The sequence below is a fragment of the Sebastes umbrosus genome, chromosome 20 (genome assembly GCF_015220745.1).
Source record: "Sebastes umbrosus isolate fSebUmb1 chromosome 20, fSebUmb1.pri, whole genome shotgun sequence".
NCBI lineage: Eukaryota > Metazoa > Chordata > Actinopteri > Perciformes > Sebastidae > Sebastes > Sebastes umbrosus.
Window position 1 is genome coordinate 890,782 of NC_051288.1, and position 13,767 is coordinate 904,548.

Below are 13,767 nucleotides of genomic sequence, written 5' to 3' on the forward strand. Positions count from 1 at the left end.
TCATTATGAGGTTGTGTTTTGTGTGATCTTTTTTTTGACTACATATTTAATATCCGGTTTTACTGCTGCTGTCAGCCCTACTTTAGAGATGAAGATTCTCTGATTTAAATGTTAAGTTATCAGATGAGATCTGGAATGAGGGACCTTTGATCACAGATATGGATTATAAATCATGGATAAAAATTAAAACAGTTTAAAGTTGGTCACAGAATCTATCCAGCAGCTTCTTCATGATGTGGCAGGACAGTATAAACTAGCTGAGGGGTTGCTGTCTCATTTATTTTGGTCTTGTCCTTTGTCCTTTGGTTTTCTAAGGTACAAGAAAGAGTTTAGAATCAGATTTATTTGCCAAGTAGGTGTGCACATACAGGGGATTTGACTGTGCTTCTTTGCATCTCTCTCAGTGTACTCACACAGAAATACAAAATAACAGCCAGGGACGAGTACAATGCAGCTGGACAGATAAAGGTGAGGAATAGACCGGACTGTTATGTCCACAGCAGGGTCTGAAATTAGCACCCGCCACCCGCCAAATGCGGGTAAATTGTTGGCAGTGGCGGGTGAAATCATCAGGACACCTGCCACTTTGGCAGGCAGGGAAAACTAGTGATGGGAATAGAGAACTGTTGTTTTCCGCTTTCTTGACATCTCATGCCTCCTTGACTATCGATTCCTCTGCTTTCCGTCAATTACGCTGCACAATGGCGCATATGCACGCTGTATCATGTTTCAGTTCGTTTTGGACCAGAGACATGGCGGAGAGAAAAAAAAGCGCTCAACAGCATGGCGCTACTACTACTAAACCTGACAGGACGCACCCTATTTATACCTGATAATGCGACATTGTGGACAACAAATCAACAATAGCTGTTAGCAGCCGGTGGGCAGCACAGTCCTGACTGGATAAATAAAAGAGCTGCTAACGTTAACGGAGGTGCCATTCAGTTGTTATTATGAGGCGTTCAAAGTTTGCTCAGGAAAAATGACTATTGGGCGAAGGTAAATTACAACGTTATCATGATGTGTTCAAATGTAATCTCGTAAAATTAAGTTTTTGGTGAGAAACTTGAATAAATCCAGTTGTTTGAAGGAGATGTTTTCACATCAATATAAAATAGATATGAGAGAGAGAATTATGACCTGTTAAACTTCATAACAACTTTCCAAGATTTTATTTAATCAAAGCAAGTATTTAAATATTCATAATCATTTGACTCGTGTGTTTTTATGCAAATAACCACTACATTAACAATAACAAAGTACAGTACAGTACTGTGGACAGTACCCTCCCTCCACGGTCTAATTACAACACTGTAATTTACCGTGTATATAATGATTTTTGTGTAAAATATATCGAACATTGAATGACATCAGATCTAAAATGTTATTCCTTCATTTAGCGCAGAGATTCCAGAAGTGGCAGATCAAATTTCTGAGTGGCAGACAAAAAAAAATACTTGCCTGCTGCCACAGTGGCAGGAAGTGAAAAAAGTTAATTTCAGACCCTGGTCCACAGTTAGAGAGCACAACACCGAGGCGGCCATCCGTGGCTCCATCTTGGATCGTACATCTCTATCATCGTACATCATGATCAGCCAGATCTATTCTCTGTTGGCTGTTTCACAAAACACAACAACATGACCCCATGTTATGGACTGCAGAGGATTCAACCAGGACCGTTTCCTGCCATAGAAATGCTCCAAAAATGAATAATATTTTTACTTTGGGAACCCTATATGCCCAACATTCTTCCTTCCAATAACCAACTCTATAAAGGCCCAGTAGCATCCCACAATACACCCATACGTCAGTGGTGGGTTATGTCTAATCACAAACAAGAACTGGGTTGCGTTCGAAAAGTCAAAAAATTACGTCCTAACATCTTTTCCTAACCACTTTTCCTTGACCTCGATGGAAAACATCATGAGGTCAAGGAAAGATGAGAAGGATAATTCAGAAGGACTTAGGAAAAGACAACCGTGGTGTTCAGAGAATCTGACTGCTCTTTCACTAGGCTCCGTAATTATGATGCGACGGTGGCGGATGTTAGTGACGCGAGTCTGCCATGGAAAAACTACAATGTTCTGACGATGGACTACAAAAGGCGCAGCTTCATCCTGTACGTTTTAAATAGGTCTTTCAGTGACACGCTGTAGAAGGGGTAGGACCATATACTTCTTTTGGGACATGATTATTTGTTAATTGATTGTTTACTGTTCATTTTATTAATTATTCTTGTTGTTGTTTTTACTGAGGTATTTGTCACGTTCGAAATAAATTAATAATTAAAAATAAAGTGAAACAAAATGATTGTCACTGTCCACTAATATTATACATGAATCCCAATTAGTGTATGAGCGTATGAAAATAATGCAAGATCAGCATATTGTTTGTTATCATGAACGGCCGAATGATGCGTCGCTTTAAATGCTGCGGCCGCAAGGAATTGTGGGATGTTATTATCTCTTTTCCTTTGGTAAAGGATGGTCCAATGTATCCTCTGCTAAAGGAGATAATAAAGGAAGCATTGAAGCTCCTTTCCTCAGCATTTGGTGAATTTGAACAGCTCTCATCATGGCTGCTACTGAGGTACTTCCAGGTCATTTTACTCCGTTAGGAACCTTCCTAAGCAAAAAGGACTATTCGAGCGCATCCCTGTTCTCCCTACATTTTCCCTTTTGGGATACAGTATGTTAAGTTTTCTGTTTAATTATTGTTTTGTAAACTGTGTTTTCTGTTAAATAAATAATTCTTGATAAATAAAAGGATCCTGTGCATACAAGAGAATCCAGGGACTCCGTAATGTGTAGCACAGAAACACTGTTAGCATTGCTTCAGGAAACAAGACGACTGCATACTGCGTGTTGCATTGCATGACGACCTATATTGTGTCTCTTAGGTGTATCCCGGTTCCACCATGCAGTCAGACGGGGACAGTGGACCTGGAGACCTGGAGATCCAGCTGGCCAGTAAAGAGAGGGAGTGGAAGGGGCTCCTGGCTGCAAGGGTTCATCAACTGGAGAGTTCCCTCAGAAAGGCCCAGGAGGAGTGCTGCTCCCTCAGGTACCTCGTCTACGTCCACCTCACATCAGAATCACAGTAGAACAGTATATGTGGACTTCCATTGTGCACCTCAGCTTTTAGCTGGAAATATGCCTTTAAAAATGTAGGATTTGCCATTGGACCCCAGGCTCTTCATAAAGAAACATCAATACATGGAGCTGTTTGGTTTGCTGTCAATTATATTCACTTTCTCTTCATTTGTTGATTATTTTTTAAGTTAATTGAGTCATATTTTAGTATGTAAAATATTATAAAATAGTGAAAAATGTCCCACAGCCCAAGGGGATGTCTTCAAATTCATTATTTTTATTTGACCAGCACTGCAAAACCCAAATATATTCAGTTTATAATGATATAAAACAGAGAAAAGCAGCAAATCCTTGTTTGAAAATAATGTTTGGAATTTGTGCTTCATAAAATATAAATCAGAAATCAATTTTCTGCCAGTCGTTTCAGCCCTAGTTTGCTGTCAATCATGTCTTCAGCCATGTCTTTTCTATTTTCTTCTGATTAACTATGAGGAGTGTGAGACTCTCTACTGTCTTTGGATGGATACTGTTTTGTGTCTTGATTTGTGTAAAGCACACTGAGTTTATTTGTAATGAAATCAAATATAAATAGAAAAAGTTTGAGTAATCAAGTCTCCAGTAAAGTGAAATGCTGATGACAGGACTACAGTCAGAACATTTGAACTCTTAAAGGGTTACGCCACGTAACAAAAGAACAGATTTCCTCACCTACCTGTGATGGTATCTCTGCATGCAGACAGCTTTGGTTTTATTTGCACAGGTTTGGAAATATGTGTCAGAGATTTCTGCCTCCAACCCAATACAATGGAGGTCTGAGGATTATCAAGAGTAACCGGGACATTGTGTCTGGAAAGACACGTTTCTATTGCATGCTTTTGAAATGTTTAAATGTAATTTTCAATGCCATGAGCACCACAAACTAAATTCCAACCACCTCTATTGTACTGGAGTGGAGGCAGAAATGTCAGAGAATGATATCTCACAGTCTGAACAAACACAAACTAATGTAACTATGATTCATGAATCCTGGATGACCGGCAGATGCAGTGCTTTAACACTGAATTTCTTCCGTCTCGCGCACACGCAGGTCAAGGTTTTATACAAACAAAGTCAAGTGTGACTTCGGATGACCCCGGCTGTCATCTACGAGATCATTCCTACCGAATCCAGAAGGTCAAAGAGGTCAACACGCTGGTTTACTGAGGAAACACGTGCTCTTAAGCAGGCCTGCAGGAGATTGGAAGTTTTCTACCACTCATGGCACAAGTGTGTATTAACCTCTTCCATTCCTTGAGGGCGCCGGCACCCTCGGCCGACTGTAGCAGGCTGTTTTAGAGCTAGAGCTAGTTTTAGAGTGAACGTACTGGTATCATATGAACTAGAAAACCAGGAAGAATGCTAAATAATGCTACAAAGTTACGCTAAATATTGGAGAGGAAAAACTGGCATGGTGAAAGGCTAAGGGGTCCCTCTGACCTCAAGATATTAGGGATGCACCGATACCACTTTTTCAGACCGAGTACTTACATTTGGGTACTCGCCGATACGGAGTACCGATACGAGTACTTCTCTGTGCAAATATACCCTCTTTAACAGCGAGCTGGAGGGTGTGAGCGACACACGGCAGGCTGGTGAGTCCCGCATACAAGGCGGTGCTCCACGACCGGCTCTAGGTCGGCTTGGAAAGGCTCGGGGCGAAGGTGCTTCCCGGGGCCGTGGACAAAGTGTCACCGGGGCGGACTGTCCTTAGTGCGCCCCAACCGTGATGTGCCCCCAGATCGGGGCACGGTCCACGTAAAAGGTGCCAGGGGTCTGTGGTGATGCTTGCAACCCATCCAACCAATGAATCTAATGTACGTGCGAGTCAGAGGGAGCAAGCAAAATCCTGTGGCGCAATGAAAGTGAAGGCCGGCGCGCGCCGGCTGAGGTGAAATCTTGGCCCCGCGGGGTTGGGCTCACCACCGGCTGGAGCGAGAGCGTGAGCGCGTGCGATAGGACCCGAAAGATGGTGATGAGAGGTTAACGCCATGCTGCCTTAAAGTGGTATTGGTGCCGTTGTCAGCTGCGTTTCTGCTGCTGCTGTCAGCTCTTTCTTTCTACATAGAGTTTGCCTTTTAATGGCCATTTCATTTCATTAAAAATCTAATTTATATTTATTTTAGATGGAGAAAGGTTAAGACACGTGTGGTAATTTGTAAATAAAAGTAATAATCCACAATTAAAACCCCGTACTATATTCATTCATGGAGCTCTCCAAGTCACTGCATGTTCTAGAACACTGTCCGGCACATATTTCAGTATAAAACCCTCGTGTTAACAAATGAAGGAATTCTGTCCACAGAAAAAACGCTTGAGGGCTTTTATTTCGAAATGAAAACAGGAAGTGTTGATTTAAACCCCATACTTTATCAATTCATGGAGCTCTCTAAGTCACTGCATGTTCCACAGCAATGACTGGTCAGATATCAGAATAAAAGCCTTGTGTTAACAAATGAAGGAATTCTGTCCACAGAAAAAACGCTTGAGGGCTTTTATTTTGAAATGAAAGCAGGATGTGTTGATTTAAAAATAAGTCTTTACTTTTTTTCATCTCCGTAACATATTCTACAGATAGACATCGAAACTGTAGCAATCTTGATGGTATGATGTTAAAGGTCCCATATTATAAAAAAGTGAAATTTTTATGTTTTTTTATTATAAAGCAGGCTTAAGTCCTATATAAATACTTTGAAAGTATCGAAACACTCAATCCACAGGGAAATACACACAGCCCGTATTCAGAAACTCTGCATTTGAAACAAGCGGTCAGGATTTCTGCCCATTCGTGATGTCACAAATATACAATATTTAGACCCTTGACATAATTTTAAACATAAACATTCTGACCTGACAGGAAGTACACATGGACCCAAGCTGTTGCCTCACAACGCAATTCTGTTGCAATTCCGTCGCAATTCTGTCAAAATGCGCTAAAACAGAGCTTTTCAGACAGAGGGTATATACAGGCATATTCAGGCCGACAGTATGAGGAAAATAAAGTTTTTTTTGAACATTAGAGCATGTAAACATGTTCTAGTAGAAACACAAAATACAAGCATGAACCTGAAAATGAGCACGATATGGGACCTTTAATATACTGTCAATAGATCACCTTCACTGTCTGTGATATATTCTACAGATGTCTAGACATCGAAACTGTAGTAATGTTGCTGGTATGATGTTAATATACAGTCGATAGATCTGTTGCTGCTGTGAAATGCACAGCACGCGTCAAAAATAGGCGAGACCTCTATTCTCTAGAAGAGACGCAGCTGAGACGCGCGTGTGACGTGCGTGAGACGCGTGTCTCACGCGGGCAGTGTGGCTGCTCTAACCTGTTAACACGGACGCCAAAATAAAAAACAACAGGTAACGCAGCCGCCACGCGCTCCTGGCGTTCCTGGTGTGTGCCAGGCTTTAGAATCTTTAGCTTCCCTTCATTGACTCCTCATCCATGTCAGATCAGACTTCAACCTTAATATTCCACCCAGTTCTCTCCTCTCTCGGAATACTGTCTGTTCCCTGAGTGGCCAAAGGGCCTTTTATTATCGTGCCCCCTTCCTCTGGAATAACCTTCCTGCTGATAGACAGCCTGACCCCATTGAGGCCTTTAAATCCAAACTTCAAACTCAACTTTTCACCTTAACTTTCAGCTAGCTGCTTATTTTTGATTACCTTCTACCTACTGTATATATAAATAGCATTGACTTGACTTGACTTTAGTGACTTTAGCTATGTCTTTCTTTTCGAACACAGTGATAACCAGTTAACATTACATCATTAGCAAGATTAGCAAGATAACCCAAGCTTCTCCTATTAGAAAAAAGATGCATTCTATTCAAATGGATTAAGCCCAGACCTCTTAGTGTTAACCAGTGGAATGGAAAAATCGTTAAAGTTTTCCCAATGGAGCGCTTGAGCTCAATCTTGAAGGGGAATGAGAGGGTTTTCGATGAGTTGTGGGCACCTTTTCTAAATCACCTCCCGAACTGTAGAGCAGATTTAATACTCAGGGGGCATTGCACTGTGGACTGGCGCCCTTCCAGTGCCCCCCATGAATGTTTAATGTTCTCTTCTGGGCATTTTACTGCCTTGCCTTAGCTGTGTATACCCTGATCTGTATAATGTATCCAAGCCCTGAGACTTCTGTAAAATGGTAAATGGACTTGCATTTATATAGCGCTTTTCTAGTCTTCCGACCACTCAAAGCTCTTTACAGTACATGTCAGCATTCACCCTTTCTGTTTTTGTATTACATTTTTAAATTGAAAATTCAATAAAATATTGTGAAAAAAACAAAAAAAAAAACATGACATAATTAATTGTAGGGATGTCAATAATTAACCGTTAAACCGTTAATGGACATTAAGCATTTTAACCGATTAACGCTATCGGTTAAAATGGTTAAAAGAAATGTTAATAATTCATTAAAAAGCTGAGCGGCTCAGAGGAGCGACTCGTCTCTTTAAGAGAAAAGCTGGTCCACCTTAACAGCCCACCTTAAGAGGCGGAGCTGGAGTTACAGGATACAGGAAGTCGGCTCTGGTCTCTGGCTCGCTTGAGCGGAGCGGAGGAGTTGTAGTTTCGTAGCATTTATTCACCGACAAATAAACTGCACACACACTGCTACACCTACGTTCACAGCTAGAACGCCACCAACAACCTCACACTCACCGCCAACACACACGGTCTGTTGGAAACTCACTAAAGTTACGCAGACTATGTGTGCGTCAGCGAGCACGAAGCCTCCGGCAATGCTAGAGCTGCTAACGTAGCACAAACACACACACTGTTTGTTGGACACTCGCTAAAGTTATGCCGGGCAGACACACAGCTGACAACCTGCTAAACTAAACTAAATGTGCGGTGGAGACTTTTACTGGGAAAGTGGCTGCATGTCCGCGACACTACACGCAGCATCGTAGCGAATATGATAATAATATAACGAATATCTGTTGTGCTCCTGCAGCTGGTACACCGCTGCATGCGAGGCACAAATCTTGTCGATTTACGAGGGTCGGTTATCAGTTAAGGACATTTTTCAAAATTAGCATCCCTAATTAATTGTAATGTTTCATTTGTCAGAGAACGTTACCAGCAACTGAGGGAAGATTTCCAGTTCAACCTGGCCATCTTGGATGAACGAGACCGAGAGCTGGAGAGATATGATGTCCTCACTGCCAGAGCTCGGACTGTGGAGCACAACAGGTACAGTTCATCTGACCCTCTTCAATGTGAAGTCATGGAAGGCATCGTTCATGTGCAACATTTAAATAAATCCTTCAGTTATTTTTATTTTTTTTTATGTAATCATGCATGTACTGTGTCTCTGTGTGGAGGAGAAAACTTCTACAATAGATCATGGGATACATCCATTAATTATGGCCCCAGCAGACACAGTGACTGTCTCAGTGGACTAATACTGACATACTGTTGCCATCTGCAGGCAGGGGGAGCTGAACCAGCTCTGTATGCAGGTTGCCAGGCTGGAGAAGCAGACTGAGGATAGGCAGGAGGAGCTCAGTAAAAGTCGGCTGCAGCTGGACGAGCTCAAGCGGTGAGTCAGAGGAAAGACACCGAGAATAAGAAACAGAAAAGGCAAAAGAACAATTACAGTTGTAATTAGCGTTGGCACGTTCTAAATTTACCATCGGAACGTTGCCAGTTAAGTTAGTCTTTGGTGGTGAAAGTGTGAACCCCGCCACACAATAACAGCTAAATGCCTCAGTAATATTTTAGTTGTTTTAAATAAAACATAAAAACAGACCACATAAACAACGTTGGAGACTTGAAGAAATTGTTATTTTTAAAGTTCAGAGTTTTATTTAAAGGTCCCATATCGTGCTCATTTTCAGGTTCATACTTGTATTTTTTGTTTCTAATAGAACATGTTTACATGCTGTAATGTTAAAAAAAAACTTTATTTTTCTCATACTGTCTGCCTGAATATACCTGTAATTACCCACTGTCTGAAACACTCCGTTTTAATGCATTTCAACGGAATTGCAACAGAATTGCGTTGCTAGGCGACAGTTTGGGTCAATGTTTACTTCTTGTCAGCTGATGTCATTCACATACACTGCAACAGGAATTAAACTGCGACATATTTAGAATGTTAATGTTTAAAACCGCGTAATGGTCCATGTGTACTTCCTGTCAGGTCAGAATGTTTACGTTTAAAATTATGTCAAGGGTCTAAATATTGTATATTTGTGACATCACAAATGGACAGAAATCCTAACGGCTTGTTTTAAACGCAAAATTTCTGAATACAGGCTGTGTGTATTTCTCCGTATATTGAGCGTTTTGATAATTTAACAATATTTTTATAGCACTTAAACCTGCTTTATAATGTAAAAGACCTGGAAATCTCACTTTTTTCAATATGGGACCTTTAAATAAAACATAAAAACAGACCACATAACAACGTTGGAGACATGAAGAAATTGTTGTTTTTAAAATTCAGAGTTATATTTAAGAGAAAAACAGGATGAGGACACGGTGAAGACCTGAACACAAGTTCTATTCACAGAGCCTTCCCTCTCTGCTAAACAGCCTCGTCCTGCTTAAAAAACAAACAAAGAGCTGATAGAACAATGGCCAAGCGTCAGGGAGAAGAAAACACTGAATCTGTCAAAAAAGAAGCCTATTAAGTATGAATGATTGTTAAAAATAAAAATATATACATAATACAGAGAATGTATTAAAAACTCCTTCCTTATATATTTTGTGCACTATTTGGGTTAATTGTACAGTTTATCAGTTGTGCAGCTGTACTGTTATTGTTATGCATATAATATGAAATGAATAAGGTTGGGAACTGGCCTGTGTTAGCGTTGTTAGCCATCTTTCTTCGCCTATATGGCATTACACTACACAGCTTCTATAGGGTAGGCTGCTATAGTAGCCTCCAGCCTATACTTGTACATATTTCTGTATTATGATGTGGTTAAATATTATTTCTGGCCTACACGATTCAGGTAACATTTCAATACAGTAATTGTTTCTACACTTTCATAATAAGTTTGTTTTGTTTTTTTTAGTCAGCAAAAAACTATGATACATCAGTATTGCAAAGAACTGTGGGTAATTAAATCATTGAAGTCTGGTGAATTCTGCACCCCAAGCATACTCTCTGGAAGTCTGCAGAAAATCCACTTGAGGCCCCTTGTGGACTGGATGAATTGTGGATTTGGACAGCCCTCAGCACTCGCAGACTTCCCAGGAACGCGCCCGCAAAGTCCGCAAGCGCAGTGAAGTCCCAGTGCCCACACTCACGGACTCACAGACCTTGAGGCGCGTTACCCCTAAGTATGCGAAGGCTTAGGGCTATCCCACTGTCTAGTCGTTAAGTGCATGAGGGCTTTCTCGCAGACATTTTGCACAGTTCTGCAGACTTTGCCTGAGAGGAATTATCCATTATCCATAGTGTTGTGATGTTAAACACAGGGTTACCACGGTTACCAGGGGAAGCCAGGAGGCATTAAAAACTGGCATATATATTGGGTGCACTGGTTTACAGAGAAACGCTGCATTTACATGGATTTAAGATGGAACATAAAAACACATGAAATCAGAGGAATGCAAGCATCACACTATATTACACACCTGGTTCATTCATCAACCATTTATCTACAGTTTTGCTCAATGATGATCGTTTTATAAAAGTTATTAGTGTGGATGTAGCCGGATCGACAGATTGCAGTAGCTTTAAGGCAGGTGGGAATGTATCATGCGAAACCTCCCACCAAACCAACTTCAGATAGCTAAAGAAGTGAGATACTATGGAACCATGATCACCCAATCCATCACTCTGTCCATCACCCTATCCATCACTCTATCCATCACTCTATCCATTACTCTATCCATCACTCTATCAAGCAGCTAAATCACAAAGCAAATGGCTCGACCTTTTTTAATCTACGGCCAGAGTCCGCTTTAGTTTGTCAGATATTTAACTTATATTTAACATATTCTTTGAGTTCAGTTATCGACAGTACGTGAAGACTAGTGTGGATGATGTTAACAACAAAGAGGGGTTTGAAACTGCTGAGTCATGGGACATTTAAACCTGCAACAAGCTCAGCTGATGTAAGTTTCCTGATAAACGTTGCAAAACAGGAAGAGGAAATCCACATAAGTTCACAGAAGGGCTGAATTTGTGGTGTTTTTACTGCTCTAATCTACTCCACTATGTCCAAATGAAATTAAAATTCATTTTCTAAGAAATAAATATAGTTTGTTTTTGTTTGTGTTGACCTTTGTACACACTTTATCTAAATTGTCATTGCCAAAGAAATACATTTACATTTTGTTTATTTTTCTGCTACAGGCATTGATGTTCAGCCAGGCTAAGTTAATGTGTGTATTGCTATAGTGGATACAAACGGTAATGGATATCTCAAGACTGAGCGTGGTACTGTAACTCTCTTTGTGTCTTTTTGGTGGCTGGATGGATGGATGGTAGCTCTACAGCTGGTGAAATCCAAAAGCAAACAGAGGAGTATGAAAGGATGAAATGGGATATGCAGTGCAGGATACAAGAGGTGGAAGGAGAGCTGACCTTACAGAAACAGGTGAACACACACACACACACACTTTCATCCCTCTGAAGGTCTGAAACAATGCGTGTCCAATGTCTAAGAGATAACTGTGTATCTGAACAACAAACCATATATAACTAAAGAGGTTAAGGACTGCATTAATCGCAAAAAAATAGCATTTAAAAATAAGGACAGAATTCAACTGAAAACTGTACAAAAAGAACTTAATCAGTTGCTAAAGGAAGCCAGGAGGAAACATAAAGAGACCATAGATAACTTTGTGGCTAATAACCCAAGTAAACTGTGGGATACTATGAAGCAAATCACCAACATGGCTCCATCTCATAAAAATCTCAGCACCCCCAACGATCTGCAAAAAGCAAGGGAGCTAAATGACTTTTACCTGAGATTTGAAACAAGGGACTTTTCTTCTGAATTTAGAGATGTTTCTGACTCAATCTCTGTCTCTGAGCAGGACGCCAGGTTGGTGATGGAACCTCATAAAATAAAATCACTTTTTAAACAACTCTGCACTAAGAAGGCCACAGGGCCAGATGGGATATCTGCTTTTCTATTTAAAACATGTGCAGAGGAGCTAACAACAGCATGGTGCCCCATCTTCCAAAAATCTGTGGACTCTCACACCATCCCCTCCCTCTGGAAGAAATCAATAATCACACCGGTCCCTAAAAAAACGTGCCCAAAGGTAATGACTTCAGGCCGGTGGCTATGACATCCATTGTCATGAAATGTTTTGAGAGGATTATGGTGACACTGCTCAGGAAGGAGGTGGAGGTGCATTTAGATCCTTTTCAGTTTGCCTATAAGCGAGGCCGCAGCACAGATGATGCTATTAATTGTATCACTCATTTGTAAGTAGACATCTTGAGGATCCAAAAACTTATGCACGTGTGTTGTTTGCTGACTTTAGCTCAGCCTTCAACACCGTGCAGCCGCATTTGCTCATGGGAAAGATGAGGGAGATGAGTGTAAATCCTTTCACCTTAAAATGGTACCTCTCCTTTCTGACAAACAGAACGCAGCAGGTCAGGGTCAACAGCGCCCTCTCGGAACCCAGGTCCATCAGCACTGGTGCCCCTCAGGGTTGTGTTAGCTCCCTAGTCCTCTTTACATTATACACAAATGACTATAAGCGATCCCATCCTGAGAATTTTATTATTAAGTTCTCTGATGACACAGCCATACTCAGCCTGCTACACAGGGATAGCAGCCCACTGGACTATTTCTCTGAAATAGAGGAATTTGTGCAGTGGTGTGACAACAACCATCTTGAGTTGAATGTGAGGAAGACAGAGTGTTTGACCCAAAGATGGTGGGTAACCTCAGGACTGTGGTTATTAAAAATACACCTATCACACAGGTCTGTTCATACAGGTATTTAGGTGTCCACATCGACAACACTCTCAGCTGGAAGGTACATGTTGGAAACCTCTGCTCCAAACTTCAACAGCGGATGTACTTCTTACGCAGACTCAGGTTCTATGGAGTGGAGCAGAAGATCATGTTACTTTTCTACCGGGCTGTCTTGGAAAGTATTGTAAGATATAGCATCACGGCCTGGTACGGTAACCTGACTGTGCAGTTGAGGTCACAGATTTCTCGCCTGGTGCAGACTGCCATGAAGATTATGGGGGTCAAAAACCACCCTACCCTCCAGATGCTTTATGAGCAGTCTGTCATCACACAGGCACAGAACATTGTGTCAGACCCAACTCACATCTTACATCAGGAGTACCAACTTTTACCTTCCGGCAGGAGATATAGAGTCCCACGGTGCAGATTGAACCGTTACAAACATTCATTCCTGCCGATGTCTATTAAACTCCTCAACAACTCGTAACATTAGGCTATCATAATGACAGTGCAATATGTTAAATGGGGACAGTGCAATATGTTAAATTGGGACAGTGAAATATGTTGCATCTGTGTAATATTGGACTATTGTCTGTGCAATATGGGCAACACGGTATACGGTGCAGTGCACTACCGGTGCAATACCTGCCATGGTATGTGTGATAGTGTGTGTGATAGTATGTGCCATTATGTACATGGACTGTGTATGTGTTGAAACA

The 13,767-nt window shown here is 41.2% G+C and overlaps 1 protein-coding gene across 1 annotated transcript in view; it reads left to right on the forward strand.

Annotated features, from left to right (window-relative positions):
• ccdc57 (coiled-coil domain containing 57) overlaps positions 1 to 13,767 on the forward strand; it is a 46,829-nt gene that overhangs the window by 2,726 nt on the left and 30,336 nt on the right. The window contains 4 exon segments of the mRNA XM_037755982.1: positions 2,900 to 3,063; positions 8,217 to 8,339; positions 8,578 to 8,688; positions 11,599 to 11,707. Coding sequence (XP_037611910.1) covers positions 2,918 to 3,063; positions 8,217 to 8,339; positions 8,578 to 8,688; positions 11,599 to 11,707 — 489 coding nt within the window. The 5' untranslated portion in view covers positions 2,900 to 2,917.